Source organism: Trachurus trachurus (assembly GCF_905171665.1).
Source record: "Trachurus trachurus genome assembly, chromosome: 14".
Taxonomy (NCBI): domain Eukaryota; kingdom Metazoa; phylum Chordata; class Actinopteri; order Carangiformes; family Carangidae; genus Trachurus; species Trachurus trachurus.
In genome coordinates, this window is record NC_139903.1 from 11,369,722 (window position 1) to 11,397,294 (window position 27,573).

At 41.5% G+C, this 27,573-nt stretch overlaps 2 protein-coding genes across 4 annotated transcripts; both read right to left on the reverse strand.

The window, feature by feature from the left end:
• Positions 1 to 295: 295 nt before the first annotated feature.
• On the reverse strand, positions 296 to 16,248 carry esrra (estrogen-related receptor alpha). Of its 3 annotated transcripts, none has more exons than XM_083986522.1 (8): positions 15,977 to 16,248; positions 14,071 to 14,172; positions 7,652 to 8,035; positions 6,736 to 6,852; positions 6,475 to 6,588; positions 5,431 to 5,598; positions 4,714 to 4,983; positions 296 to 3,543 (listed from the first exon to the last, which is right to left on the reverse strand). In XM_083986522.1, exons 3-8 carry the CDS (start codon positions 8,028 to 8,030, stop codon positions 3,290 to 3,292), a joined length of 1,302 nt encoding a protein of 433 aa, XP_083842648.1. In that variant the 5' UTR covers positions 8,031 to 8,035; positions 14,071 to 14,172; positions 15,977 to 16,248; the 3' UTR covers positions 296 to 3,289. The 3 variants fall into 3 exon arrangements, with proteins under 3 accessions (XP_083842648.1, XP_083842649.1, XP_083842650.1); XM_083986523.1 differs by lacking the exon at positions 15,977 to 16,248 and adding an exon at positions 15,802 to 15,940; XM_083986524.1 differs by lacking the exons at positions 14,071 to 14,172; positions 15,977 to 16,248 and adding an exon at positions 12,704 to 12,828.
• Positions 16,249 to 21,572: 5,324 nt separating this feature from the next.
• Positions 21,573 to 27,261, reverse strand: kcnk4b (potassium channel, subfamily K, member 4b; the record flags this gene model as incomplete). The annotated part of the gene is made up of 6 exons (XM_083986603.1): positions 27,061 to 27,261; positions 24,112 to 24,226; positions 23,861 to 24,021; positions 23,572 to 23,758; positions 22,267 to 22,409; positions 21,573 to 22,178 (listed from the first exon to the last, which is right to left on the reverse strand). The coding sequence occupies exons 1-6, from the start codon at positions 27,247 to 27,249 to the stop codon at positions 21,573 to 21,575; spliced, it is 1,401 nt and encodes a 466-aa protein (XP_083842729.1). The 5' UTR covers positions 27,250 to 27,261.
• Positions 27,262 to 27,573: the final 312 nt, after the last annotated feature.

The window sequence follows — 27,573 nt, forward strand, 5'->3', positions numbered from 1 at the left end:
TATGTTTGATAATTGCTTTCCAAATCTGCTCACTATCTAGTTTTTGTGCAACCTGCCACTCATCCTCAGTTGAACTTGAATGTGTCCAAATCTGCAAACAAATATCAATTTGTTGAAAGTTTCAGCAGTAGTTTTCACCTCACTACCTGCATCTAACACAAAACCACACAGACAAATAATCATGAACATCCACAGGGAGAGATGAGACCAGTGACATGCAGTGGTGGTGGTGTGTCAGTTTTATTACACAACACAAAGCACCTACAATAATCCACTCCCTGTTGCATCAGACAGTGGAAGATCTCACTTTTTTCACAGTGATTTTTATGTGGACATGTTTAGACAAGGACATTAAACTTTTTTTTTTATCTAAATGGGAAAAAAAATAGCCTACACACAGAAATTCACAGCCAATATCACACACAAAAATAAAGCAGTGTCAACAAACAACAGTAAATTGAGTAAAAAATAGAATTTAATCATTTAAATAGTCTTTCAAAATACAAACATTGATTTGAACCTCTAAATAATATAACGTTTAGTAGCTATTCTTCATTATAACTGGCAATGTTAAATGTACACTGTGGCTATACAAGGAAATGTGTGAGGTTTGGTAATTTATTGTATTGCTCATTTATATTAATGCACACATATTTTATAGAAACTACAAATGACTGTATAATTTTTAACAGTGACACTGCAAATGACCCTGCCTTCACCCTAGCCCACCTTACCTAAAACATTTGTATGCTAATGAAAAGATTTACCTTTATGTAAATGACAGTTTTTAAAAGCTCTAGTTAGACCCAGGCATCTATATTTATTTGTTTGCTTCATAAATCTGATCACTATTCAAGAAATAAGGTTAGTAAACAAATCATAGAGCAAAAAACTTTGATGACATGAACATGTAAGCTGTAACCTATGACAAACAAAACCAAACAGGTGCGTCACATTTTGCCAGACATATCAATCCCTGCTCCACAGTGCTAGCTGTGGCTACACCTGTGTGACAAAATGAACCGTTTTCTATTTCAACTGGCCTCCAGAGTTTTCAAGCTCCACCATTAATCCTATGAAACCATATCAACTGTAAGCGTGCCTCCCAGTGTGCGATACTCTGTACCATGGAGCACAATCTTATTTTTTAAAAAACATGATTAATGAGCCATATACACCTTTGAGCTATGAAAACAAAGAAAAGATAATCTCAGGTGTTTGCACAACTGCAAGACATTCAGCATACCCAATATTCAAATTGAACCTGACGTGTCAAAAGATCAAGAACAACACGCGTCTCCACAGTTATTTGGCCAACTGGCTTGCTCTGCCTCCTGAGGTAGCCCTCTGTAGCCTCACCATGCAGCTGGATCTATAGCCATGTAAATTGATCCCTAAATGACAATTAGCTTGAGAAAACACACAACCAAAAAAAACAAAAACAAAAAACAAACATTCAGAATATGAATGGAAGCTTCATTTCAATACCAAACCCACAACAGCGTGTCACAATGTAAATAAAATACCCTTAAATCCTAGAAAGGAAAAATGTATGAAAAAGGAGTTTTCAAGTCTTTACAAATTTCAGAACACTGTGAGCTGCACAAATATATTAGTAATGGGGAATTTGTATCACATTTGCTGGCTTTGTTGTCTTCCTCCGTGAATTGCATGTTTATTTAAATGTAACTGTACATGGCTAAAAGGTTAATGGCCCGTTGGCCACTAACTATTATTTTTAGGGATCTGATTTTTTACATCAGATACTGTAGCTTTGCATTGCGAGTAAAGCTTATTATAATGATCATTTATAATGTGAGTATACAAACCTGCTGAACAATGAGTAGTAGGACTTTCAGGATGTTGTCAGGTGTGGCATAAGTTGCATTTCTTGTTGCCCTGAGCCCTTTACGGGCACTTAACAAGTTAAAGTTCAACAGACGAACACAAAGGAGGGATCTCGCTTTGAAGCAATTGACAGATCTTTCTTGCAGCGCTCTTCACTGCTGCAGAAAATACAGCAAAATCTCATCATAAAACCTGTCGATCATACATATGGGTTAGTGTTATACATTATAGCCCACTGATAAATGGGTCACGTAGGGCAGACCGTTACAGCTGCTGAAGACAAAAATAGTGGTTAGATCTAGAGGAGGATAGTATTAAAAAAGCAGATGAGGCATATGCATTTGTTTTCTAACCACTGATGTTGCCACACTGGCTTTAATGTCAGAGCTGTTTTCTTCCCTGATCTCAGCGTAGCTCATTGGTTTTGACTGCACATGTACACACACGTTTGCTTGTATGGAAGCCAGTTCTGTGTGCCAGTAGATTAACATACAACACCGAATATATTACCTTCCAAGTAGAGCATTTAATGAGCACACAATCAATTCATGTGCACTTCCTCTGGACAACAAATCAACTGCTCAATCTTTTTTATAAAGAATTCTGCACCTACTATGTATACCAGTGGTTCCCAATTCCAGTATTTAACCCCAAAAAGTGCTGCTGGTTTTCTCTCCTACCAGCTTTTTTTACACCTACTCACTTGTGAAACTCCCCCAACCCGTACACGGCTCATCTAGAAGCATGGGTTTTAAAAAAGAAATCAGCACCCGGGGTCCTGAGAGTGGAGAACTACTGATATACACGCACAACTAGATGTTTCACCATTGTGACAGACAATAATCGAGTCATTATATTGCTTTTAACATATTGCAAGTAATTCTTATGAATTTGCCTACAACGGCACGCTAAACTATTGTGAATACAAGCACTCCATGTGCATGTCAATCTGACTGGACCCTCAAGTCTTTCACCGGATATTATATAATGGCTTTCATAAGTAGATGTTGCATTATTTTTAAAAAGTTAAGAGCCACATGATTGCAGTCTGTTCTTGGGTACCTAAAAGTTGTCCTTCAGTGGTTATGCAACTGCAGACTGATGCTGTGATGAAACACACCATGAAAATAGTTGAAACTGAGAAGTACTCTGTCATTCGTGTTAAATGTTTTCACTCTTGGATCTTGAAGCCTTTAACTGAAGTTTGGCAGTTTACATCTTACTGGTAAGCAATCCCACTCGGAGACATTACATGAGGTTTTTCTTTAGTCATATTCTTTTTCTTTCTTCATGTAGCCTAAAGGGTAAAAAGGACCATTTTCCTTATTATTAATTCTATAACAAAATCTTTTCCTTTCTCTTTAGCCACTCATCCAGTCATGAAGACGAGATCTCTGTTGGGTCTTTCTCTGCATTCACTTCACGCGTGTTGCTCTCTGCACTAGGGAGAGTCCATCATGGCTTCCAGCATCTCCAGGAATAGTTTGTGCATGGGTACACCTCCACGGGTCTTGATGCTGTAAAAGGTGGTAAGAGCACGACCAGCAGTCTGTCGAAGGAGAGGCAATGTTAAAAGGAGGCGTCCCGCCCGCTGGGGGTCGTCTGGTCGCCGCTGACACTCTAGCTCCAGCAGGGCCTGGTGGAGGAGGTCCCGCAGCTTCTGCACAGCCTCCATATCCTCGATGTAAACGGAGTCTGGCAGAACAGCAGAGATAAGGCAGATTTAGGACACAACGACGAGTTTCTCATCTTTTGTCAGAGAAAAATGTTAACACAAATACAAGCTAATGACGGTTTTTATTTATAAAACAAACTGTGGATCTGTGGCACTTGCAGGGCATAACCCTAACCCTAGATATGTTCATAGATCTTTAAGGGATGTCTAAGGGAAGTTTCTGAGTGAGGTACACCTGCTACAAACCTTTTTTAATTTGACCTAGAACTCAAAAACCACCTTCACTGCACCTGCACTGGTAATACAGCCATTCTCCTGTTGTCAAGGACTGCAGGCTGCTGACGTGAACATAATCCCATCAGGCTGAAAACCTGGGAAACAGCCATTGTCTGCCCCCCCACAGCTAATCTGCTGGTTTTGTTGCTACCAATGCCATGCTTAGGAGAGGACTAATGAATTGATTAACCAACACAACATACAATCAAATAGTTTGAGACCAAATATATTAGGAACACCTTTGAGACAAACGGGCTATGCAAATAAAATTGCTTTGCCTACCTAGCTAAGGCTGATGGTTCAGTTTTCGAGAGGTGCTGATTCAACTTTCTGGTTATTGTGGTTATTGTGGTTTGTCATTATGTCAAATCATATGATGCAGAGATCTGGAAATCTGGAAAAGGTAGACTAAATATAAGAAACACTTGCCAGTGTAAGGCAATGTAGTTCAACAGCACTGCGAACTGTAGCCCTAATAAAGACCAGACAGTTTGAGCAACGAAAACCTAACAAAATAGTTTCAAACAAGTGACTCTGTATCATTTATTGTCTTTAATATCAGTCTAACTATGAACCTAATAAACTGGAGTCTGAATGTAACTTTTGTTGCACACCTAATTATGTACAGGGTTTTCCTAAGAAATTGGTTAGCAGAGGTGGTGAGCGGTCAGCCAAGTCTAAGCTGAAAATTTAATTTCAGAAAAATTTAATTTTCCTTTGACATCAGAGGAGGCAGCTGAAGTGACCCCACTAAAAGATGCATCAGAAAACCTACTGATATGAAAAACTGCAACATACAGGAAAAAAGAACAACTAATAATAGTTTTGTAAGATGTATGTAAATGTAGGCTCATGAAAATACTGAGTATCATGTAAATGTCTGCGTTATTGTTCAACTACACAACAATAAGTACCTGAGTTAGTGAGTGCGATGGCTTTTAGCATGACAAATTCCTCCCGGTCCACATTTAGTGCACGGAAACGGCGAGCAAGTTGACTAATTGCTGCATTTAGCTCTGTCAGTCCTGCAACACGTGACATCTCCTCGTCAAGGACAAAATCCTCTGCAAACACCACCTCATCTTCACAGCCGAGCGAGCGGTACGCTACGCCCAGCACCAGCACCTCCAGCCACACTGACTGCAGCACAGACATCTGGTCTGCGAGGGAGAGCGACAGAAAGCCTGCAGGGGAACACAGAGAGAGAGATAAAGAGAGGAGAATGTATAAGCAGAGGAGGAAAACTGGTAAATATGTTTACATTTTTGGTGTGAACGGACACAGCAAACACAGACAGGACCCCCGTCTTTGTGGTGACCAAATAATGGGCTCCATAATGTTGGCAGCTGGTGACCCAACTCTATCTTATAATTCAGTTAAGAACTGCAGCTCTTCTTCCTAAAACATAATGCATCTGAAAATAATTTAATTTGTTCCAGTTTATATTTAGTCTACAGGTTTCTCTGCACCTATCAGTTACACAGTTCATCCATCAGAGTCAGCAGCTTTATATAATGGGTATTATAAAAGCAGTGTAGAAAATATAGGCATCAGAAGTTATTGCCTCCTGCTGTTGTCTTCCAACGCCATGATGTCACGACCTCTCCCCTCCTCCTTTATGAAACCCTCACCTGGAATGTGTTTGGCCCAGCCGATGATGACGACCAGCTCACGGTCAGCAAGGTCACAAAGGGTGGTGAGCGTCCGCTGGGCTGTGTCCGGCTGCAGAGGATCTGGCATGGCAAATAGTTTTTCTGGCTCTGCCACTAGGAGGTGGGACACGATGATGTTGGAGGAGCCTGTTGGAAAATAGACGCGACACGAGTAGATTAATATGACGCGCAAATAAAAACTGCAGTATGCATTCAGATATTGATTGAGACATATTGATCCCCTGAATTTTAACTCTGTCATTTCCTTAACTATTGCAACATAATGATCTGCACAAGTGTTGACTGTGTTACACACTGCAATACACTCATACTGCAAGTTTCCATGTCCCCATTTCAAATGTAGGCTTGAGAGTGCAAGTACAAGTATGAGTGCAACTGAAAGTTTACTCAAAACTTACTCAACTCCTCAGCCAGGTTTATGTAAATCAAGATCTCCGAGTTAGGTCATCCAAATCTGCACTTAAATTATTTTTGCTCCTGTATTGCTGACTGTAAGCAAGGGCACTGGTTTGTAAAAACGTTTTAGCAGCAGAGGGCGCTGTTTCCTAATCAATTCCAATAAGCTCTCCAGTGTGCACACTCTGGACACTTCATGGTTTTATCTATCCATCATATGTCACATGTTTTAGGCAGCACTATCTCAGCAAAGAGGTGCCCATCCAGATAAAATGACCACCCCAAACTTGAACACTTCTGTTATTACTATGTTTTTAATTGACTTAATATAACTGCTTTTGCTAGATAGATACATTTTGTCAGCTAAGAACTGATCAATAGGCAGTAGTTTGTTGCCTGGCAGCAGCAGGACATCTCTTACTGCAAGATGGACTGAAACCCATTCTCATTAATCAGAGCTCAAGTGTCAAATACAGTGAATGTGTGAGCTGACTGCATCCTTACAGAGTTGCTACAGAAACATGGCACCTACGGTCTTTTTTAGCTAGGGCTGATACTTTCCATTAAACCACTGAACTATTGGCAAGACAAGAATATAAATCCCACCTTTTTCACTCTCCTTTGTAAGTGGTAGAGGGGCATTCTGGTATGTTGCATTCTCCACTTCTGGGCGCCTTTTGTACTTCTGTCTGCCGCCTCGGACCCTGTCGAGACGAACCCCTAACGTGGTGAAACAAAAAAAAGTATTTATGAGTTATGCGTTGAAAACACAGAATGAACATATTCTATTAAAAAAGATCAGTACAATAACTCAAGATGTAATATCAGAGCGTGAACACACAGCTGCTGCACAACATAAACACTCACCTTCTTTCAGCATGCCTACTTTGAGGCACTTGGTGAAGCGGCATGCCTGGCAAGCCTTTCTGCGCCTTTTGGTGATCTCACACTCGTTTGAAGCTGGACAGCTGTATTCAATGTTACCTTTATGGGAGAATACCGTTGACAGTTGAAGGAACAATTAGGAAACACACTTATGAACATTTGAGATGAGTAAAACAACCCCACAACAGAAACTAGCTAACCCACCCTCCATGGTAAGTGTCAAAGGTTCAAGGTTTTTGTTTAACAAACCCTTATAAACCAGATGGCGTGTTTGTAGTGATAGTGCACTGAAGCATGCATCCACTGCTGGATTCCTCAGACCTTTTAACCACTATATTGACTAGAGATGTATCCAAATCTTTCATATTTGAGCTAATAAAAAGGCATGTTTTAAATGAATTTACAAAAACATCCAGTAGCTGCTGACCATTAAAATACTGTATATAGTCATCCTGGTCCATTAGTACTCAGTTACTATGGTTATATTGTTAGTACTCAAGGTTAAATTCTGACCACATCCATATTCAGACTCAACCTTCACAGTGACAAAGTGTTTTAACTACTGAAAACTGCCTCTGTAGCAGTTCCTGCAACAGTACAAGTCTCTGGGACCATATTTGATGACAAACAGACTGAAGATAAGTGAAAATAAGACCAGTCCTGAATGTCATAGCTAGATTTGAATCTGAACTCACCACAGATTCCAGTATTTAACTAGTTGAAGTGATTGAGCTTGTATGTTTGAAAGGTTAATAAACACTTTTGTGGAATACTAGAATCAATCTGTGTGTAAAAGAATATCAACATTGTGAAAAGTAAATCCCATCAAACTTTTACAGTGCAGAGGTTGTGTACACTGTGATTGCGATGTAAACACTTAAACCACCACAACACCCACCTTGGATGGTTCTCTTGAAGAATGCCTTGCAGGCCTCACATGATGCCACACCATAGTGATAACCTGAGGCCACGTCTCCACATACTAAACAGAGCCGTTTGGGTAGTGTGCTCAGGGCGTACTTGCACCGCCCCGCTCCGTTTCCAGTGGAGCCCTCCTCTGCCCCGTCGCCGCCTTCGTCTTTGAAGTGGCAACGCAGGGCCGGTGTGTAGAGCGGCGGAGAGTAACGCTTAGTGCTGTCTCCTCTGGTTCCTCCACCTCCACTTTGAGACGAGTCTGAGGAGGCTCCGCCAGGGCTGGTCCGACCTCCCCCGCCTCCCTCTGGACTGCTCGGTTCGGCCTTTATGTAGACATCAGAGCGACGCTCCCTGGAAGACATGATGCCTACAGGGGGAAAAATAAACAAAGAAGAAAAGGTCAAGTAAATAAAGAAATAACAGCTCGATGTGTTTTTACGCCATCTTCATGCCACCAAATGAAAATGAACAACTGAAATTGCATAATTTGGATAAAGATATATAAACTATGCGCAGATTTCTAATAGAGAATCTTATTTCAGCACATATCAGCATTTTTATAATAAAAATATATGCAATTCCACTACCTACTAAAAGAGAGGCTGTAAATACGAAATGATGAGCTCAAGGGCCTGTGGCCATGCCAATCCTACGACTTTAAAACCTGTCTCCAAGTGTTTACACCAACCTTTACTGTTTACACTTAACACCTTTAAGGTTGGTTTGAGTGTAAACACAGGAATGGGGCGGAAACAAAAAAGTGAAGAAAAAAAAAATCAACTCCGAGTCATGGTCGTACTTCTTTGCTGAAAGCCTGAACTGAAAAGCACTCAAATTTTGTATCGACATCATCACAAAGGGCCTGCTTGTTCCCTCTCTTGTTCTTTAGCAGAACTTCGTCCCTGTGTTGTTCTGTGCTATTTTTTGCTCAGCTGGGCTTTCTGAGCCATCAAAAAACACTTAGATTCACCAAACCAGGACCTTTCATGCCTAAAATAAAGCTATACGGTACTTGAAGCACTCCAGCAGTGTCAAGTCTTTGTCTGTGACATTCCTAGACATCAAAATAGCCAAGGTGACCAGATGGAGGTTGCTGTGCTCATAAACAATACCCGTGCTTCCCTATTCAGACGCATAACTTATGTGCGAGTGAGACAGACTGCTGCAGCAAACTGTTCCCCTGCCAACTTAACATAGCTGCTGTATTTCTCATCTTAATTACAGAAAGAGGCCACCGACCGCTTGATGGACAACCACAAACAAAACAATCAGTAGATATTGCCTGTAACAGAATATGTAGGGTAGACACATCAGTAGTTGTTTACCTTATCTATAATCTATCATTCTCACAGTGTCTATCACAGAGCTGAACATGACATCAAAAAGTCAAGTGTTGCTGTGTTATAACTATTTTTGCTTGAAAACGATTTCTAAAAGTAACAACGGAAATTAAATATTGTGGTGGCACTATGTCATCGCTGCATGGGGCAGCAGACCTCTGCCATATTCTTTTTTCTTTTAATAGACATTACAATTTTCTAACCAGAGTGTACGGAAAATATTCAGAGGAGCCATTCTTATGTTTTGCTATTGCTCCATAGCCAACGTTAGCATGAAAAGCTGTTTACCTTCCAGTCAAAAACAAATGTTGCAAGATGAACATCAATTAGTTCCTTAATTTCTCATCAACTTTGCTTCTATATCAGTTATTTTCTTGTGTAACATGCTAACCAGCTAGTCTGTCACTGTCGGACCAATCTTGACACTAGAGTCATCATAACGTCCAGTTTGCCCTTGGAAAGTAGCTCTGCTTAAAGCACGTACTGTACAATGGTTGATTGGTTAACAGCTGCTAATGTTAAGTTTGCTCATAATTTTGCCCAAAAGTAAAAATCCTTAAGACAAAAGAAAACACATTGACACTTCCAAGAAAAGATGCATCATCCCTTAGTTGAGTGTCCTGTTGCACCACCTCCACCACCAAATGTAAACCCAGAGAGTAATGTGGGGTTAGATCAGCATGAGTAAGTGTGTTTCATGCTTTTAAGTTGTTACTCAGCTCCCAGTTACTTAGTCCTAATGCCAAATGTCTGGACCCTTAATGTCAATCATATTGTGTGTCCATTTTATATAAGACAATTAGCCTAAGAGCAGTCTGACCTCTTTGACACCGGAAGTTGTTGTTTTTTACTACAAAGCAGCTGAGCAGGGAGCTGGGTGAATGTTTGTGTGAGCAAAGTGACCACTCCTCTCTCCCCTGCCAAAACCAGGGTAATTAATTCAGACTCTTCTGTAGGTGTACAGTACCACTCCTGTAATTACACCCCTATAAGCAGACCTAGTCGCTATACTCGATAGCCAGAAGCAAACCGCTCATGTTTCGTCAGACTGTCTGAAGCTGATTTTTATTCTTTGGTATTAGAAATATAGTCTGTCCTGTTGTAACTGACTTTATCAGCAGCTCCTCAGGGATCATAAAAATGGGTGAAAAGTGAAGAGGGGATCTTCAGGGTAGGAGCATGAACTGTAGCATGTGCTCTCTCTGTGTCTAGGCTTCAACTCATCAGTGAAGACATTAATGCAGAGCCTTACTCAAACGATTGTGCTCTTGTTCCAGCTTAATAGATCACTGCGTGAAGACAATGAGATGGGATCTCTGCAGCCTAAATAGCCTCAATCCAGTTAAGACCTGAAAGTGACTTGTCATTTTCCCATGCATATATACTGCCAATCAATTTCAATAACCAACGTTTTTTCCCACCTCCTGCTCCATCTAGACGCGCCACGGTCCAACGAGCGACTGAGTGACTCTGAAGTCAGGGATGTCATTGGTTGGCCGATCCCCTTGATGACTTTTTTCACCTATAGCGACAGATCTAGCGACATTTTTGACAAACCTTTGCTACTTTCTATAGGAGATAAGTCACCACGAGCCACAGGGACGCCTCTCTGTGTGTCTGCTCTGTTCAGTGGGTGGCAGAAAGGCAGAGCAGCAGTTAATGAACCAGAGAGCAGCAGAAGAATAAGAAAAATATTCTAGTGCTTTCTAACTTTCTCTTTGAGTTATCATTTCAGGTACAAGTAAATAGCAGTCTTTGAATTTAACTTATGTCCAACAATGGTGTGGTTATAAAATCAGGATTTGAGCAGACTAACAGCTGGGAAGTGACTGCTGATTAACATGCAGTCTTGATGTGCTGCATTTGTGTCACTATTTCATGCTCGTTCAGTTGTCTGTCTGACAACAGAGCTTGAAAATGTATGTAAATGAGATCAGCTGAATTAGGAATATTGTATATGCGGCTACAGAGAGGAGGAAAGATGGAGGCAGGATGCAAATATGACACAGTGACATCATGAATATACTAATTAGTGCGTTATGTCATCTAATGACATTTAGCAACTTTTCCAGCAGGCTTTAGTGACTTTTTATTGTTTACAACTGTTCCACAGCAGTTATCATCTATGTCCTCGATGTGCCACATGGACCATGGCCACTCCAGCCATGTACTTGGTTTTGAAGTGTTGCAATATTGAAAATGCATTGTTCACTCATTACTCGAGTCCCTGGCCCTGCCCACAGTGACTACATCATGCATGTATACTCAGTACACACTGGTTTCAGTGATTGTCCTGATTAAATAAACCAATGGGTGTTTAGCATAATTAATCAAAGGCTCGCCTCTTTTCATTGTGTTTACTTAAAATAAGGTTATACGATTAAATCACAAAATAACTCTGACTAGTAAGCTATTAATCAAGTATCTGACTGTTTATGGCACATAATCAACAAGCACTCGGTCCTATACCAGTGTGTTGTATGTTTATTTATATCAGTTTGCAGCATTATTAATACATGTTATACATGACCCACATACAGATCACATCTATAATGAACTGACATCTTTACATCCAGATTCACTGCACGTCGTAAAGTGCATTAATTTATTAAGCATGACTCTTATGAAAAAGTAAAAATAAAACACCTCAATACTAATGAGGCAATCAACGCTGTTCACTAGAGGCTTTTAGTTTAAAAATTGAGTCCCTGGATGCAAAGCATGTACTTTAAACATGTACAGTGTACTGAGTATGTACTTGTATGTACACATACATACAATAACATGCAATTAAGTGAATCGTGGTGGCAGATGAAGACTTTTCATGTGACAAAACACTAGGCAAGGAACATAATACTTCCTCCAGATATCATTAAGTACAAACCCCAGAAAGCCTTTATGAAATTTATTGCTACAGCAGATAACCCAGTCCTATACTGGCTTCAAGTCCTATACTTTGTTTGGAGTTTGCCCCCTCTGGACTTGATTGTAACACTCTTTGGCAAGCAGCAAGGAAGGGAGAGGGAGAGGGAGAGGGAGAGGGGGGTGACAGTAACCTGTTTAAAGTTTAGCTTACTTGGCCTGAGTTTACGAGCTTGGTGAATAATGCCTCCTCAGACCTAATGATACCTGCGTGGACCAGATAATCAGTTCAGCAGTGTGTGTGTGTGGTTCTTCAGTTTGCTCTGACTTCTTGACCGGCATGTGGACCCCACCACCACACCACCACCACCACCCTTGTATAGTACATGACACCATGTGCACCGCTGGTCCAAGTCGACATCTGGTTTGGTCAAATGAGGAACAACGGACTGAAGTGCATACAAATGTTGGGGGAAAAGCTATGTGGCTACCAAATCATTAGATAAATATTATTAATAATAAAATAGAAAATAAAATACTAGATTAAAGTGCGTGTAAACCCGGGTGAGTGGGGTTGGGGGAATAGCTCGGTGTGCTCTTGAACTCACCATAGAAACGTGTCGTGTGTACTTTAAACTGATGTGGGCTAGTTAGCATTAGCATTAGCCGCAGGAGCTAACCCATTACAATAGCTGTAAGGGTTAGCGTTAGCATTAGCTCACTAAAGCTAGCAGTAGCTATCGTTAATCCTGACTGACCAGCTCTACCCCTCTCTCTCTCTCCTCCCGGGGTTTATTTTTGTCACTCTAACCCGGGCTAAGGCTGCATCTTACCTGATAGCCGGTGACTAGTGCAGCACTTGAGTCTCTCCTCGCTGTGATAACATGACACAGGTCTGACAGCAGAAAGAAAAATCAGTTTCCAGGCTGCCAGCCCAGCGCAGCGCCCGCTAGCTCGTGTTGCTGCCTGGCTGTATGTTGTGTTGTGTTGTGTAGTGTTGGGGCCGGGCTACAATCGGCTTTCCCTATTAACAGCTGGTAAATGATAAAGGATGGATATAGGTTACTGTAGCTAAAAGACTTTAGTGCAAGGAGCTCTGTGTAAGGAGCATTATAGGCTTGAATGAATAGTAACTTTACACTATCTCACATACATAGGAATGAAAATACTTATTCCAGGTATTACTAAAGGAGGGATATTGTAAATATAATATAGGCCTATATAATGCTGGTCAAATTTAATTTACTCAGGGCTCCAGACTAACTTTTTTTTTTTTACTAAGAGCAGAGTGGCCCCCAACTTTGAATTTTAGGAGTGCAAACAGAGAAGTTAGGGGCAGAAATCGACTTGCAAAGCAAATATTCACATTTCCTTTTCATTCATGATCCTCATACACCTTGGCCTGCCACCTGTAATGACACACTCCAGATTCTATGAGTGTATAATAAAAAACAGCAATTTACTGGTTGTAGCCTACATGTGCAAGTAGATGACAGATTTACTCAAATTTTTGGGGCAAAATGCCCCCATTTAGGGGCAGTCTGGAGAGCTCAGCTATTATACCAAGGTATCAACAATCTGACTCAAGCAGACTTTGACTCGTGTAATCAGTGAGTGGTTGTTTTTGCTCTACAAATTATGAAATTGTAGGTAACCAGTCTTTGCATTATGATATAGGCATACATTTGAGTATGTTTGATCAAAACTGCTGCAGATATTATTTTCTCCTCATGCTGCAAAGAGCATCCCCATAAACCAAGAACCTCAAAGTCATGGTATCATTGAGCACTTCCAACCAATACATTCATTGCCCCAGTCTCTCCTCACACTCCTCTTATCTATGTAGCAGCTGGATAATAAGCCCTGCAGAAACACGTCCCTTTGAATAGCTTGATTGCAACATCTTATAGTCTATCAAGTCTCTTAATGGATTGAAAATAGGTTGGCTAACACCTATAAAAATCATTTTCTATTTCAGGTGAGGAGCTGCATTTCTTTCTCCACCTCTTGATTAGAGTATTTTCTAAAGAGGACATTAACATTGTCAGCTAGAAGTCCATTAACGCCCTACAAGAACAAACACAGACGCAAGTGAGGCACCTGGGCTACAGAATACAAATAACCAACATAATCCCATTCAAAGCATAGCCTAATGGTGCGATATTTCATCAGCATAAAAGGTGATGTGAGAATAGATTACCTGTTTGGTGAACTCTAGTTTGAAGCCTATATATCCCTCACTCCTGGCGGCGGCTTAATGAAGTGCTATTGTTGGGGTAGACGTCTGCAGTTTTCAGGACACCTGCAAAAGAAGCAAAGATTTGTGAGTGTGAGGATATTATGACAGGCCGGTGTTATTATGCTTCATGTAGACCTTCCACTTGTGATTTTGGCCAAATCGCATAATGACCATGGTGTGTGAGAGGTAGTTTTACATACTTGATTATTAAAAAGCTATTAATTATAGCAGTGTAAATCTCCATATGTGACAGAAAAAAACCTCTATACAGTAGTTTTGTTACCTCTAGGGGAGCATGTGTGTATACTTGTAACAAAGACTTTTCCTTCCTAAAATACATAACCCACTGTATCTATCCAGATTTCTGCACGCTGCTGGAGTACCCTCCCCCTTACACTGCGTGACACACTCCAAAGGTCACAGCCACAGGAATGCTTGAAGGACAGACAGAGTAAAGCCAACACCTTGTCTCTTACTCAAAGTCATAAGCTGAAGTTTGGTGATAACTCCCTGTAAATAATTAAAGAGGCTGGTTTTAATTTGTTTTTAAAGACAATATATGAAACATTGTTCAAGTTAGTCTTTAAAGAGCAAATGCAACTCTGCCTTTGGACATTTAAAAAGCCAACAACATTAAATGTCAAATTGCAGCAAAGGGGACTTCAGTTTATTTAGAGCACTTTAACCTTGAGCAACAAGACTAAAATGTGGAAACGAGCTGCCGTGCTTTAGTCGTATTGTTTGGAAGTGACCAGCAATGACAACTTCCCTTTTAAAAAGTAAAGTGACATTTCAAAAGTAGGTTAATTTAAATTAAGATATATCCGGATTTCAATTACAGCTGACTGATGAATAAAAAACAGATAAAAGACATAAACTCAATATCTTCTTTGTGCTAAATGTTATCTTTGTTTACACTTTTAAACTAAAAGTCATATGTCAGCACAAGAATCAGTCCTTAAAGCTGCTTATCATAGTTTTGTTAGGGGGCACCAGTGGCCTTTGTCACTGACTGCATCACACTGTACATAAAACTCAGTTTGAGGCTTTTAAATGCGGCACACTGTGGAGACGGCGAGAACAGCACCCAGGGGTGACCTTGCCTACTGATCTCGGACCGGTGAAAGGTTAATTGCCAAAGTGGATTATGCCTTGAGATCAGTGATCTCAATCCTGGTCCAGCAGGTTTCAGTGTGTTCAGTGTGTTAACCACACAGACAGAAGAATAACTCGTGTGTGAGTGTGTATGTGTGCGTGTGTGTGTGGGTGGTGGTGGGGGATACACATACTGTAAAGTGTGCACAGTTGAAGAAAGTGTGTCATTTGCTGACTTGTCTTTTTAAGTGATTGCATGCGGTGAACCATACGGCGACAATTATCCCCTGCATCCAAATTCAGCTGATGCTCATCCTGCATTTTCATTTATTCTACAAATTCCCATGCATCTCGTTTATTACGGAGATTTTTGTGGGTGTTTTTTTTTTAACATGCGACTACAGCGTTTACCATTACTGAGGGTGGTGGCATTTATCTAGCTATGTGTGAATCAGTCAGGAGGTTGTGTGAGATTGCGGGTAATAAAAGGCTGCACATATGAAGCTCATCTGCACGTTATAACACAACGCACTAACTATTTATTCAGTGGCTCGAGCCGTGCCCCCTACCCCCAATAACGTGGCCACGCGAACTTACAGCTCTCTGCCAGCCAGCCAGACGAACCGTGCGTGCACATCAGGGCCACAGTTAAAAGACAGCTGACACCTCCTCTTCATAATAATATCAGCCCCAAATCCCCTCTGCTGCTGCTGCTGCTCCCAGTCTCTCTGCTGTAAGAAGAAGGCTGTGAGAAAAGAAGGGGGCTACTTACTGGGAAACGTAGAAACATCGCAGCCAGGGCTTGTTTTTATGTGAAGTCAGTCAAGTCTTCTGCTTCTTCGCTGCTGGCAAGTCAAGTCCACACTCGGTTGAGCCGCTTTAATGGCGCTGTCCAAGCTTCGCCCGGTGTCTCACATCGCATCACTACCGTTACCGTGTGTAATTAGGTTATGGCAACAACAACCGGCGACACACTGGTCTTATCCTGCCTGGTCGGTTCCGTACCCCCGCTGTTATAATTTTTTCGTCTTCGGCTTCCCACAACTGAGGTTGTAGTTGGATATTAACGTCAAGACTTCGCGAAGAAAAACTGGATTTCCGGTCAGAAAATTATGTTTCACAATAAAACTACGTCGACGTTTTAGCATAACACGCGTAGCCGAGCAACCCCCCCAGAGCAGAAATGCAACCTTGTATGAAAAACTCACCGTCTACTGCCTGAATGTGCATTATACTTCCCAGAATAATGATATTACTAAAGCTAACATAAATCACAGGTTTATTTTTAAGGAGCCGAAAAGATTCTACTTCCGGCTTCTCCAGCGGTTTCTCTTGGCAACTTGACGCAGCGCAGTGACGTAGTTCTCTATCCCGTGCCTTTTCTCCTCCCTCGCTCCGGTTTGCGTCTGCTGTGTCTCCGTTACGTCTATACGCACCTTCCACCAGCGTCAGCAGCATTATAATAATGGCCTGCAAGTCGAGGAAAAAAAAATATGACCCAGTCAACGTTAATCCCAATGTAGTCGAGGTATGCTGCTGTATAGTCATTTGTCTGATGCTGCTTTCAGATCAGTTTTCATACAAATCTGTTGTGTTGTGCAATTCTACAGTAAACCTATCTGGATATGCATGCAGAAGCAAACCCTCCCCCCATATGAAATTATGAAATAACGTTACACAGTGGGCACTGGGTACTTCTCTTGATTTCATCATAGGTTTAATCCGTTTACGGTAGTTTTGTTGTGGCTTTTAACTCAAAATTGCTATATCATACAATGCAAAATTAGATGGTTTATTTGATTAAGTTATGACAAAAGATTTAGGGGGCTGCTGGTGCTGGTGCTGCTGCTGTTGAGCGAGCGGCACACCTCTATGGAAAATGTAGTCATGCTGTCGGTCTTGTGACACTGACCTTGCTCACTCCACCACTACGCAGGGCAGCTGCCAAGGAGGAGGAGATCAGGAGATCACTGCAATGGCATGAGAAAGGCAAATAATCAAGGGATTTTAGTTAGGATTAAAAAAAAAAAAAAAAAAAAAAAAAAGCAGCAACCTGCAACATAGTTTTTCCAGATGCGATAACAAAGGGGATCTAACCGGGCATGTCTCAGAGATCCCTTATTAAGCACATGCAACTCAGGCTTGGTTTAACACATAGTAGATAATAAACAATTATATGAAATTTATGTCTAACTTTGCAGCCTGCTGTTGCTAGAAATAGGCTGCCCGTGCTCTCTCCAACATGCCTGGTAGCAGCTGGCACAGAGAGAGAAGTTGTGACAAGAGATAATAACCCTCTCCACAGATTTCAATTCATAAAGAATAAACGTCAGGTTTAGATGTGGTAGCCAAGCTGCTGTATTATTTGGATAAGTGCGTATTTCCCCCCCAAGACCCCAGCGTTATCTAGCTCTAATTATAGACTATTAAACGTTAGTCTAGTCTGCTAAACCAATAAGCACTAAAGCCTCACTTGCATTCCCCTCTTGTGTGTGAGAGGAGCAGGACAACTGTGTGTTTATGTCTTGATGTGATCCCATGTATGCAGCAGGCTCGGGACAGGATTTCCGTGGTGCGCGCATGAGAGGAAAAACTGACGGCAGTGTCATTGCGACCTTGAAGCAAGGTCATTCAGTTTCTGCTGCAGACACTGCAATTCTGCGGGGCTGCATCATACTGGTGCAGAGTCTGCATTATCATCCTGTTAGAGGCGAAACCGGTCATGCTATATTCATTATGGTTCACCCAGATAGCAGAAAATTGGATTTGTTAGAGACACTTTATGTTTTCAGATTTTTAGGCGACTGCATTATATTATTAGGAGTGCGAGTTCTCCGAGGCACGATGGTGTTGCCGATGATAAACTAAAAAGAGTCGAATGGCACTGAATAGCAGCTGGGGTCCCTATGGGTGCTTCTTAGGGCAGGTCGTGACCCCAGACAGGTGTAAGCTGATAGGCTACAGAAATACCTAGAAGCCGTTTGTGCTCGTGATACACAAAAAAGTATTGGGCACTGTATCAGCGCAGCTACATGCAATGAGTCATAGAGCACCTCTGATACAGAACAGTCTCCACCTCAACTATAAACATCGTGATCAGTACATATTCACTATGACTACGGCTATAGTGCCAAGGTAGCTATAGTAATGTGTTTAAGTATTTAGTCTTTGTCCAAACAGCTGTGAGGAGGGGAGAGGGATTGACAGATGGCTGAACTGGTCACAGGAGTTAATAATGACAGGACACTGTGGAAAATATTAAAAGCTTAATGTTAGTGTTGGTACATTTATGCATGTTTTTACTCACAATGTTTTGTTTATTATACAAAAAATGTGTTTAAATGATTCTACATTATAATTACCCACGGTAAGGTTCTTGAATGTCAAACTCAATGAGTGCACAGAGGTTTTGTTTAAGATGTTGCATGCAGGCAGAGCGCCCATCTGTGAGTGAGAAAATGCCTCCACTATGGAACAAATCCAGGATTTTTTGTTTTGTTTTGTTTTCTAAATAATAAGATCACTGCAGCCTAGGTCTCATCTGTTCAGCTGAAAAAAAAATATTAATTTGTTCAAACCCAGAATACAATATTGTAGAAGTAACTTATTTGAAATCTATTTCAGGATGGATTTTCCCTTTAACTCCAGGTCAGGAGCGTAATCTACATCAGCACTACAGACACTGCCAATTATTTGCCCCCTAGTGGCTGCACAGGGGAACTGCAGTCGGAGCTGATGACGTTATAGCAGCTGAGTGTGTGTCCTCCAGTAAAAGGTCACCCACTGCCACTGCACATCATCACTGCCTGCTGAGTTCCTGATTGCAATGTCAGAGCGCTGCCATTTGTTTCCCGCATTTCCTGTTGAAAAGCATCAGATTTGAGAACGCATAGTTTCTATTTCTTTGACAGGTTTTGTTTACTCACCATAAAAATATATGTTTTTAAAATCAGGGCATCAGGGAACATGAGACAGATTGTAAATTGACTCATTTCAAATCATTCAGATGGTCTCTAACAAACAATTGCAAGTCCACTGAGATTTCAGACAAAGACCTTGGACATAATGAAGTAGGTTACTGTACTGTGTCCTGGACTGTCGTACAGAGGAAACTGTGTCAGTGTGTGCCACCTGCTGGTCATTTTCCAAAGGAAAACAAAAGCAGCTTTTATTTGCTTGGAATTATAAATTGGTAGCAATGTCAGCTTTTATCTATCAGCTAATTTTACAACATTAAGGCACATTAGCTATGTCCTTTCCAAAAATGAATGAATAACAAAAGCAATTTGCTGTTGCACCACATTTGTCCTTGATGCCATTTTCAGATTGAAACACCAAGGTAGAGTTACCAGATAAGTATCAATTACATGGATCAACTGAGCAACTATAGCACATGCTAAAAGGGCCATATTGACGACTTGAAGGGCATTCATATAGGCTACAGTACATCCTCTATACAGTACTGTATGTGCTATGCTATTCAAGTCCTGTGGCACGTGTCTTTCTCCATCAGTCTACACTGCTCAATAGTGACACTTTCCTCCCTCTCTGTACACAATAGAAAACTTTTATTGTTGTTGACCAAATCTGGGAAATGCTACACTGCATTAAAAAAGTGAAGTAGTTATTGGCAATTGACTTGACTCTATGGATGTCAGTGTTGGTTTGTGGGTCAAAGACATTGGCCAGGCTGAATCATCAATAACTCTTCTATTGATTGCCATGTGTTTTGTACAGACTTCATGGTGCCAAGAAGATTAATCCTACTGACTCGTGTTATCACCTGGCTTGAAAAATTAAACAAATAAGTATTTTTGTAATCATTGCATTGTTTCAAACAGTGTAGGCTGGAAAAAGTGTCTGAACCCTTCAGCTAATGCATCAACAAAATCTAATCAGAGTCAGGAGTTGAGTAAAGTTCAAACTCATGAGACAAGATTGGAGGTAATGAAGAATTACAGACATTCACAGAACATATCTGTTAATGTGAACCATGCATTCATTGTAAGACAGAGAGCTCTACTTACCATCACAAACCGTTGATTGCCAGATATCAGTTTTCAGTGGGATCCCTTTGCAGAAACATCAAATGCATGTTAGGGCGCGGCGCTTGACCGCAGCTTTGTTAAACGTGTTTACCTGGTTCTTCTATACGCATGTTGAGACTGCAACTATTCCCACTGGTGCACCAGGAAACTAACCCAACGTGTAATGGCAAAACATGCCTTTTGCGCAAATATTATCACATCTCTCTGATAATACGGATTGGAACAGCTTCTTCACTCGCAAGGACCACGCCACAACAATGTGCCATTTGAACATTTTAATGGATGCAGTGTTGTGTTGAGGATGGGTGAATGGATATTGTACAGAGAGGTGAAGGTGAAGGAAAGTTTTGTGTAATGATGTAATGAAGACCGGCGGAGGGTGACTCAGAGTGGAGGTTCAGTCTCAGCCGAGCTGGTTACATGCCTCCAAGACAGTACCTTGAAATGAGACATGGAAGAGTAGGCACTGGTTGAATAGAGAGGGATGGGGGAAGGGAAGGATGAAAGTAGGGATGATCAGAGAGTGGGATGTGGTTAGAAGATGCCTGGATTAAGGGAAGAAGTGGGGGGTGGGTCGACAAATCTGAGGCAAACGGAGGAAGAAAGGGTTAACCAGGTCTATGTAGGCTTGACTGGCGATCGGAGGTGTGATTGAGGCGTGGCCCTGCCCCTGAACCTAAATCAACCATTTTAGAAATCATCTACTTCTAAGATAGTCCTGCATTCGTTTAAAAAAAAATCTTTATTATATATATGCAGTACATTAGGACTGAAGCATTTGGCCATCAGAATGCAAATATTATTCATATAATATGATTAGAAAAGTTACATACCAAAAAATGTACAATAGCCTGTTTAGTACCCGTTTAATTGTTGGCAGGATTTAAGAGAAACAGTCTCGAACTTAAACAATCTCTCTTCTTGCTTTCTTCTCACCTTTTGGCGTTGGTTGCTCTCTTGTTTCTTGCATTATTTGGATTAGTAAAAGGCAGGGAGCTCTCATGTTGAGAGCGTGATAGTGCATTTTCTGTCTTGGCCCAGTAGAGAGCAGTGGTTCCCCAGAAACTAACGGGATCATTGGCATAAAAATCACTTGGAACATCATCATCTTTGTTTGAGGCATACACACTCACATGCAAATGGCATTAAATGCAAACCGCAAGTGGCTAAGGCTTCTGAAACATGTCTTCATCTCAAGTGTCTGTAAGTAAGCAGTAGATATACACAAATAAATTGCTACATTGAAAACCCCCTCTATCACATCTTCAATAAGTCATATCTCTCAACTGGTGTTATAGCAGCAGAGCTTCTGTAACTAGTTTAAATCTTCAGGTTTAGCTGTAGATCTGGAACTGGTTTGGGGTTTCCATTGCGCTCGTTCTTGTCATAGTTGGAGTTTCTGACTTTGGGGGTCCTCTGAGGGACGGGACGTCTGTGGCGTCTCCTCTTAGGATGTCGAGAGCGGGAGTTGTCAGAGTTGGGTTGCGTTGGATCCAGCAGAGGATCCAGATGTAGTTTACCGCTCTGAGCATCCGAGGACTCATCAATAAACGCAAGGTTCTCCCCAAAGTAGTCCAAAGGCTGAGACAGGTGGGGATCCGGAGGAGTCTTCTCTTTTTCAGGCTCTGCCACTTTTTCTTCAGGCACTCGGTCGGTCTGAGTGGCCTGAGAGTCCGTTTCTGATCCAGACCCTGATTCGTTTGAAGAGGAGGAAGAGGAGTAAGATCCGCTATCTGTTTGATTCTCTTTCTGATCTTCTTTTCCCTCGTGAGGCCCTGAGGCTGATCCGCTGTGACCATGGCTGCGGTGGCGCTTTCTCCTGCGACGTTTGAAGGGGTCATCGATTTTTCCTGGGATGCGGAAATCCACCGACATGTTCTGGATGTTCTGGGTCCAATCGGTGGCGTGGGCTCGCAATCCTTCCATCTAAGACAAGAGGGATAAAACCAGACGTGATGGAAAGGAAGTGGAAAAGACAAGACACGGTGAAACAGACAGTTGACCCCAATTTTACCTCCGCTCTGGTCTTCTTTGAAAGAACCCGGAGCCAGTTTCCAATCATAGCCAAGATAGATGCAAAGTAGGCGAGACCCAGCAAGATCCAGAACCAAACCAAAGGTTTGTACCAGTGGTCGCTGCCCGCATGTCCAGAATCCCCTTTGAGAAGACACCAAGACATACTAGCAGTCAGTGAAAGCAACACATTCAATCCTCCATCCTCCTTTACAGCGGAGTAAATAAACATTGAAGAGAGAAGACACTAGACAGCGGATAAGATATTCAATAATTCATCTCTTACAAGAAAATCACCCTGAATCATTTATGAGGTAAATGAAAATTGTCTGTGCTAAGTGAACTTAATGCATTAGGACTGACAGGCATATACTCTATATGGTTTTTAGACTAATTAAGTTATATCAGCAATTCATCTGCAGATCAATACATTCAGGAAAAAAGATTTTACAAATGTGCAAAAATATGTAAAAGCTGGTGCAGCATAATAAAAAAAAATGGCGGTGTGCACAGGAAACTATGTTAATGTTATTAACCTGGCCAAATAAACAGGGAGGTATCTGTGCACTGATGAGGTATTTCCACCCTGATGTGGCCCTCTGGTTAGATCAAGTTCAGCTGTGATGTGACCTCAGGGCAAAAATAACCCTGCCCTCATCTCTACACGCAGGACGAGCGGGGTTGGATTCAGTGACCTGCGGAAAGTCCAGGCAAACCCAGACTGGAGACGTCCCTGCTTTCAATCTAATTCCAGCTTTTCTCAAAGTGACAGCAGTACTGGTAGGTCTACGTGTCCTGATTATGAATCAAATCATTAACCTTTGTTTTTCCCTGCTTTCCTGATGTAAACCTCTCACTGGGAATGTTTTTCAAGCCGACAATTTACTCAAGTATCATATTTGAATCAAAGATACTGAAAGTAACTTACATAGTTATTTATTGACAGCTTTAGATTTCACTTCCCAAACATATAACGAGTTTACATGATGCAATGTAAATGAATAAATAACAAAGCACTTTATAAAGCAGTTAAAATAAGCCTCACATATCAACCAGCTGCAATATTAAATTGTCATTCAAGTGTCAATTTATCCATGATCTTATTCAAGTAGTAAAATACTCTACCTTAATCAGCTTATGACTGATGATTAATAGTATCTTGTAATGTTGCTGAACAGCCTTTATGGATTAAGTGTTTGGAAAATGATGCAGCGCTATACTGTGTTTTGCACAGTGGTCAGAGAGTGTGCACACAACTGGAGGTTACATTAGTAAGACACATGCGGTGGATCGATTGGTTGTGTACCTGCAACATAGTCTCCAAAGCCCACTGTTGTCAGGGTGATTACTACAAAGTAGGCTGACTCCAGAAGAGACCAACCCTCCACTTCTTGGAAAATTAGGATAGGCACTGCAACGAAGAGTAGGCAACCCAGCAGGATGGACAGGACGGCTGAGATCACTCGCACAATAGTGGGACTAACGCGCCATTTCTGTCAGCCGGGGGGAAACAACACAGTGAGATTAGGGAAAATGGGAAAATAGAGGGAAGTACATGTACAAGACATAATGTTATCACTTGTCTGGGGTCTCACCAGGAAGAGAAGTTCTATTTTGGCGACAACTTTCCTCAGCCAAGTACCCAGATGGTCTCCAACTCCAGCGAGGAGGATACCAAACAATGGGATTCCCACAAGGGCGTAGAAAATGCAGAACAGCTGCCCTCCGTCCGTCTTGGGGGAGATGTTCCCAAAACCTGACATGCAATTTCAAAAGTTGAAGAAAATCTGAAATAGACATGTCCTCATAATAATAAGATGTAAATGTTCTGCTGCTGAACGCCTACCGATGGTTGTGATGATTGTCCCTGAGAAAAAAAACGCACTGGCCAGATCCCATTGACTGACAAAGGTTTCGTTGCTGCTGGGATCCACACCTGCACCGACAGCATCCACCACCTCCTGGAGAAGGGACAGTGGAGAAAAGAGGAAATACATAATTCATATCTGACATGCTGATCTTTCAGTTAATGATCAATTTAACAATCAATTCATGACTTAACCACCAGCTGCAGGGAATAAGCTCCTCCACACTGGAGCTGGAAACACTGTAGGAAATGCACGGTCATGATCACCAGCAGACAAAGAGCTGACTGATGATGTACTGCGACGTCTACATTCGGTCCCAAGTATATCAATACCACTGCCAGGACAGATAATCTAATTGCCTGATCTAATTATCTATTTTTGTGTCTATTGGGACTTGAAGACATTCGTTTATTTTGATTCTGAAGCAGAACACGATGAAGCTGTGACGGAACATGGTCTCTGCAGACATTATTATTGCTAATAAATTAGAAGTCTGTGATTACAGAGATAGGGCTGCGTCTGCTTGATGCCTCAGCAGACATATGATGTCTGTCCCAGATGATTTGGGACAATTTAATGAGATCTATTCGTTTTCCAGCCGTATTAGTGCATTAATTAGATGCTCCTCGTGTAAATCAACTTTCTGTGTTCAGCAGCCATAATAGCACATTAGGTTTGAGTTATCTCCATGTTAGTAACTACAGTATGTCACTGTTGTGTAGTTTTGTGGCCGTAACACATAGGAATAAAATAATAATAATTCACAGTCAAAAGAATAAATAACAAAGCACTTTATAAAGCAGTTAAATTAAAGCCTCACATATCAACCAGCTGCAATATTAAATTGTCATTCAAGTGTCAATTTATCCATGATCTTATTCAAGTAGTAAAATACTCTACTTTAATCAGCTTATGACTGATGATTAATAGTATCTTATAATATTGCTGAACAGCCTTTATGGGTTTGGAAAATGATGCAGTGCTATCCTGGGTTTTGCACAGTGGTCAAAAGGAAAATTATGCGACTGTCCCTGTGTCAGTTCACCATAGCTACTTCCTCACCAAAATCAAATGAGTTAATATTGTAGAGGGGATTAGAGGGAACCATAAGCTTTGTATGGCCATAACATGCAGCTTTAAATTACAACACATTCAAATAGTGAATCAAAAATTACCCATTAATGACTTGTGTTTCTCTGTTTTTACCTGATTACAGAATTCATGAGTTCATCATGTACACACTTTCAGGTTACAAAATCCTGCGCCATACATTCCTGTCAGCAGGAAGATGGGGCACTGATAAACTGCAGGGTCACACCTGCAGGCCTCAAAAACAGCTGTGCCACGGCAGCATGCACATGACCGACCACATTAATAGCCAGTGGTATTAATGTGCAACTGTCCGAGGGTGGCATCCCGTATAGTGTGTGACATGACGTCTCACATTACTCAGGTTGAGAGCACATTTTAGCAGGTGGGAACTTTGAGTCTATTAAAGACCTGTTGAAACATCAGCTGACAGGTTCAGTGAAACCTGACTCACAATGCTGCTTGTTGCACAGAACAACATCTAAAGAATGAGACTGGGAGAGCTGCCTTTCTTACTCAATTGTTCTTGTTGTTTTAGCTTTGGAGCCCCAAAGTGGTGCATAATAATACATCAAATACCTTATAGAATAGTCATATAGATATTTTTCGGGAATAAAACAAAATGTATTTCTACAAAATGCTATTTATGTGTTTAATCAGAAATAATAATCAGAAGAGATTTGATGAGTTGTTGACATCATATAAACAGAAACATGGCAGACATTTGCTTGATTTATGCACACTGAGACGCTCCTCACGTTAAAAACGTTGTTTGTTCTGCTTATTATTATGACCCACAGGTACAGTCTGTCTTCTGTTTAACCAGTAAAGAGGATGTGTTACAGGAAAAGCACGCAGCTTTTGCCAAAGGACCACACGTTTACTGCTCTTATGTCGTTCACTCCCTCAAACTTTTTTTTTTTTTGCTGCTGCATCTATAGATCGCTTTGCAGTGTAAAACAGTAATTTACAATGTGCATTCTGGAGCGAGGACAAACATCTCTGGATCACAGCACAGTTGCCGAGCCAGCTCGTAACGCACAACAACCTATGCATGACTCAGCTTCCACGCGTATAGCCTGCACACTAAAGCTGACCCATCCATCCATAAGACTGCAGCTGCCCTGACCACACCTGTTATTCGCCCCACTGTGGTCGGAGTATGGTGCGACGTATGGACAGTCAGGCAGGTACCCAGTGAATATGAAGCTGAGTTATCTGTCACGCAGAGCCAAAATGTATTTATAGCAACAAGAGGTGGCCAGGCTCTAAGCTTCAGATTCTCTTTGGTGTTTGTTTATGTGTAAATAACAACAAGCTCTGACTTTGTGCTCTGTGACTATCACCTTTGTCCGCTCAGTTTGTAGCCTCACTCACCTCGTCCTCCCTGTTATGTGTTTGACAGAAGAAAGGAAATAAACAGAGGATTAAAAAAAGGTTAAATGTTCATTAATATTATCAGCACCAGTTTGATTGCCAAATACTAAAATCAAGGGGTTTTAGCAAAAAGTTACTATTTTGACCCAGAAAAGGGAAGGGAAAAAGGGCCACAAGTTGTATTTAGACGACTTTTCAGGTACCAGAGGGGTCGTAATAAGTACCTAAAAAGGACTTTGTAGTTAGGTCTGTTACTGCTCTTGTCATTAAAAGAAATATAGATAGATATTACTTCATTTTTGGTTGGTACCACTGATTCAGGCAGCTCAGATATGACACAGATGGTGTCAGTGATACATCTGTGCACATTGATAGACAACACACCACAACCCCCACCTGATATTGTAAGACCTCTGAGGAGGAGTTTACCTCTTCTTGATAGAAACAATCGTCTGCTGTACCTCTATCAGGGTCTGTAGGTTCTCTGAGTCCACACAGGTGAAGTTTTCCAGGAAGGCTCGGCGCGTGCCCACCAGCTGCATGTGCTTCCCCTCCTCTCGTGGAGCCTCGAGGGCGCGAAACACCACGGCACCCAGCACCAAGTAGAGGAGCACCCCTGTCAGGATGCCGAGTACGGTGGAGCAGCGCATGGCTGAACGTCCGCCCAGCTCAAGCTCAAACTCAGGCTGTTGTTTCTCTCTGGCAGCAGCCTCGACGTCGGTGTGGCCTGGATCCCAGCTGCTGCAGCTGAAACATCAGCAAACCACACAAACACAAGGGTTTTATACTGACCACAGTGTCTGCAGCAGCCAGTCTATTAGCTGCACACAAGGCATTAAATGGACTCAAGCTTCACCACACTGCTGACACACAGTAAATGCAACATCCCTGATAACAAAAAGAAAAACCTGTTCATCTGATGTACCTAACACTTTACACTAATGTGGTAGAATGAAGGGCAATAACGTCATGAG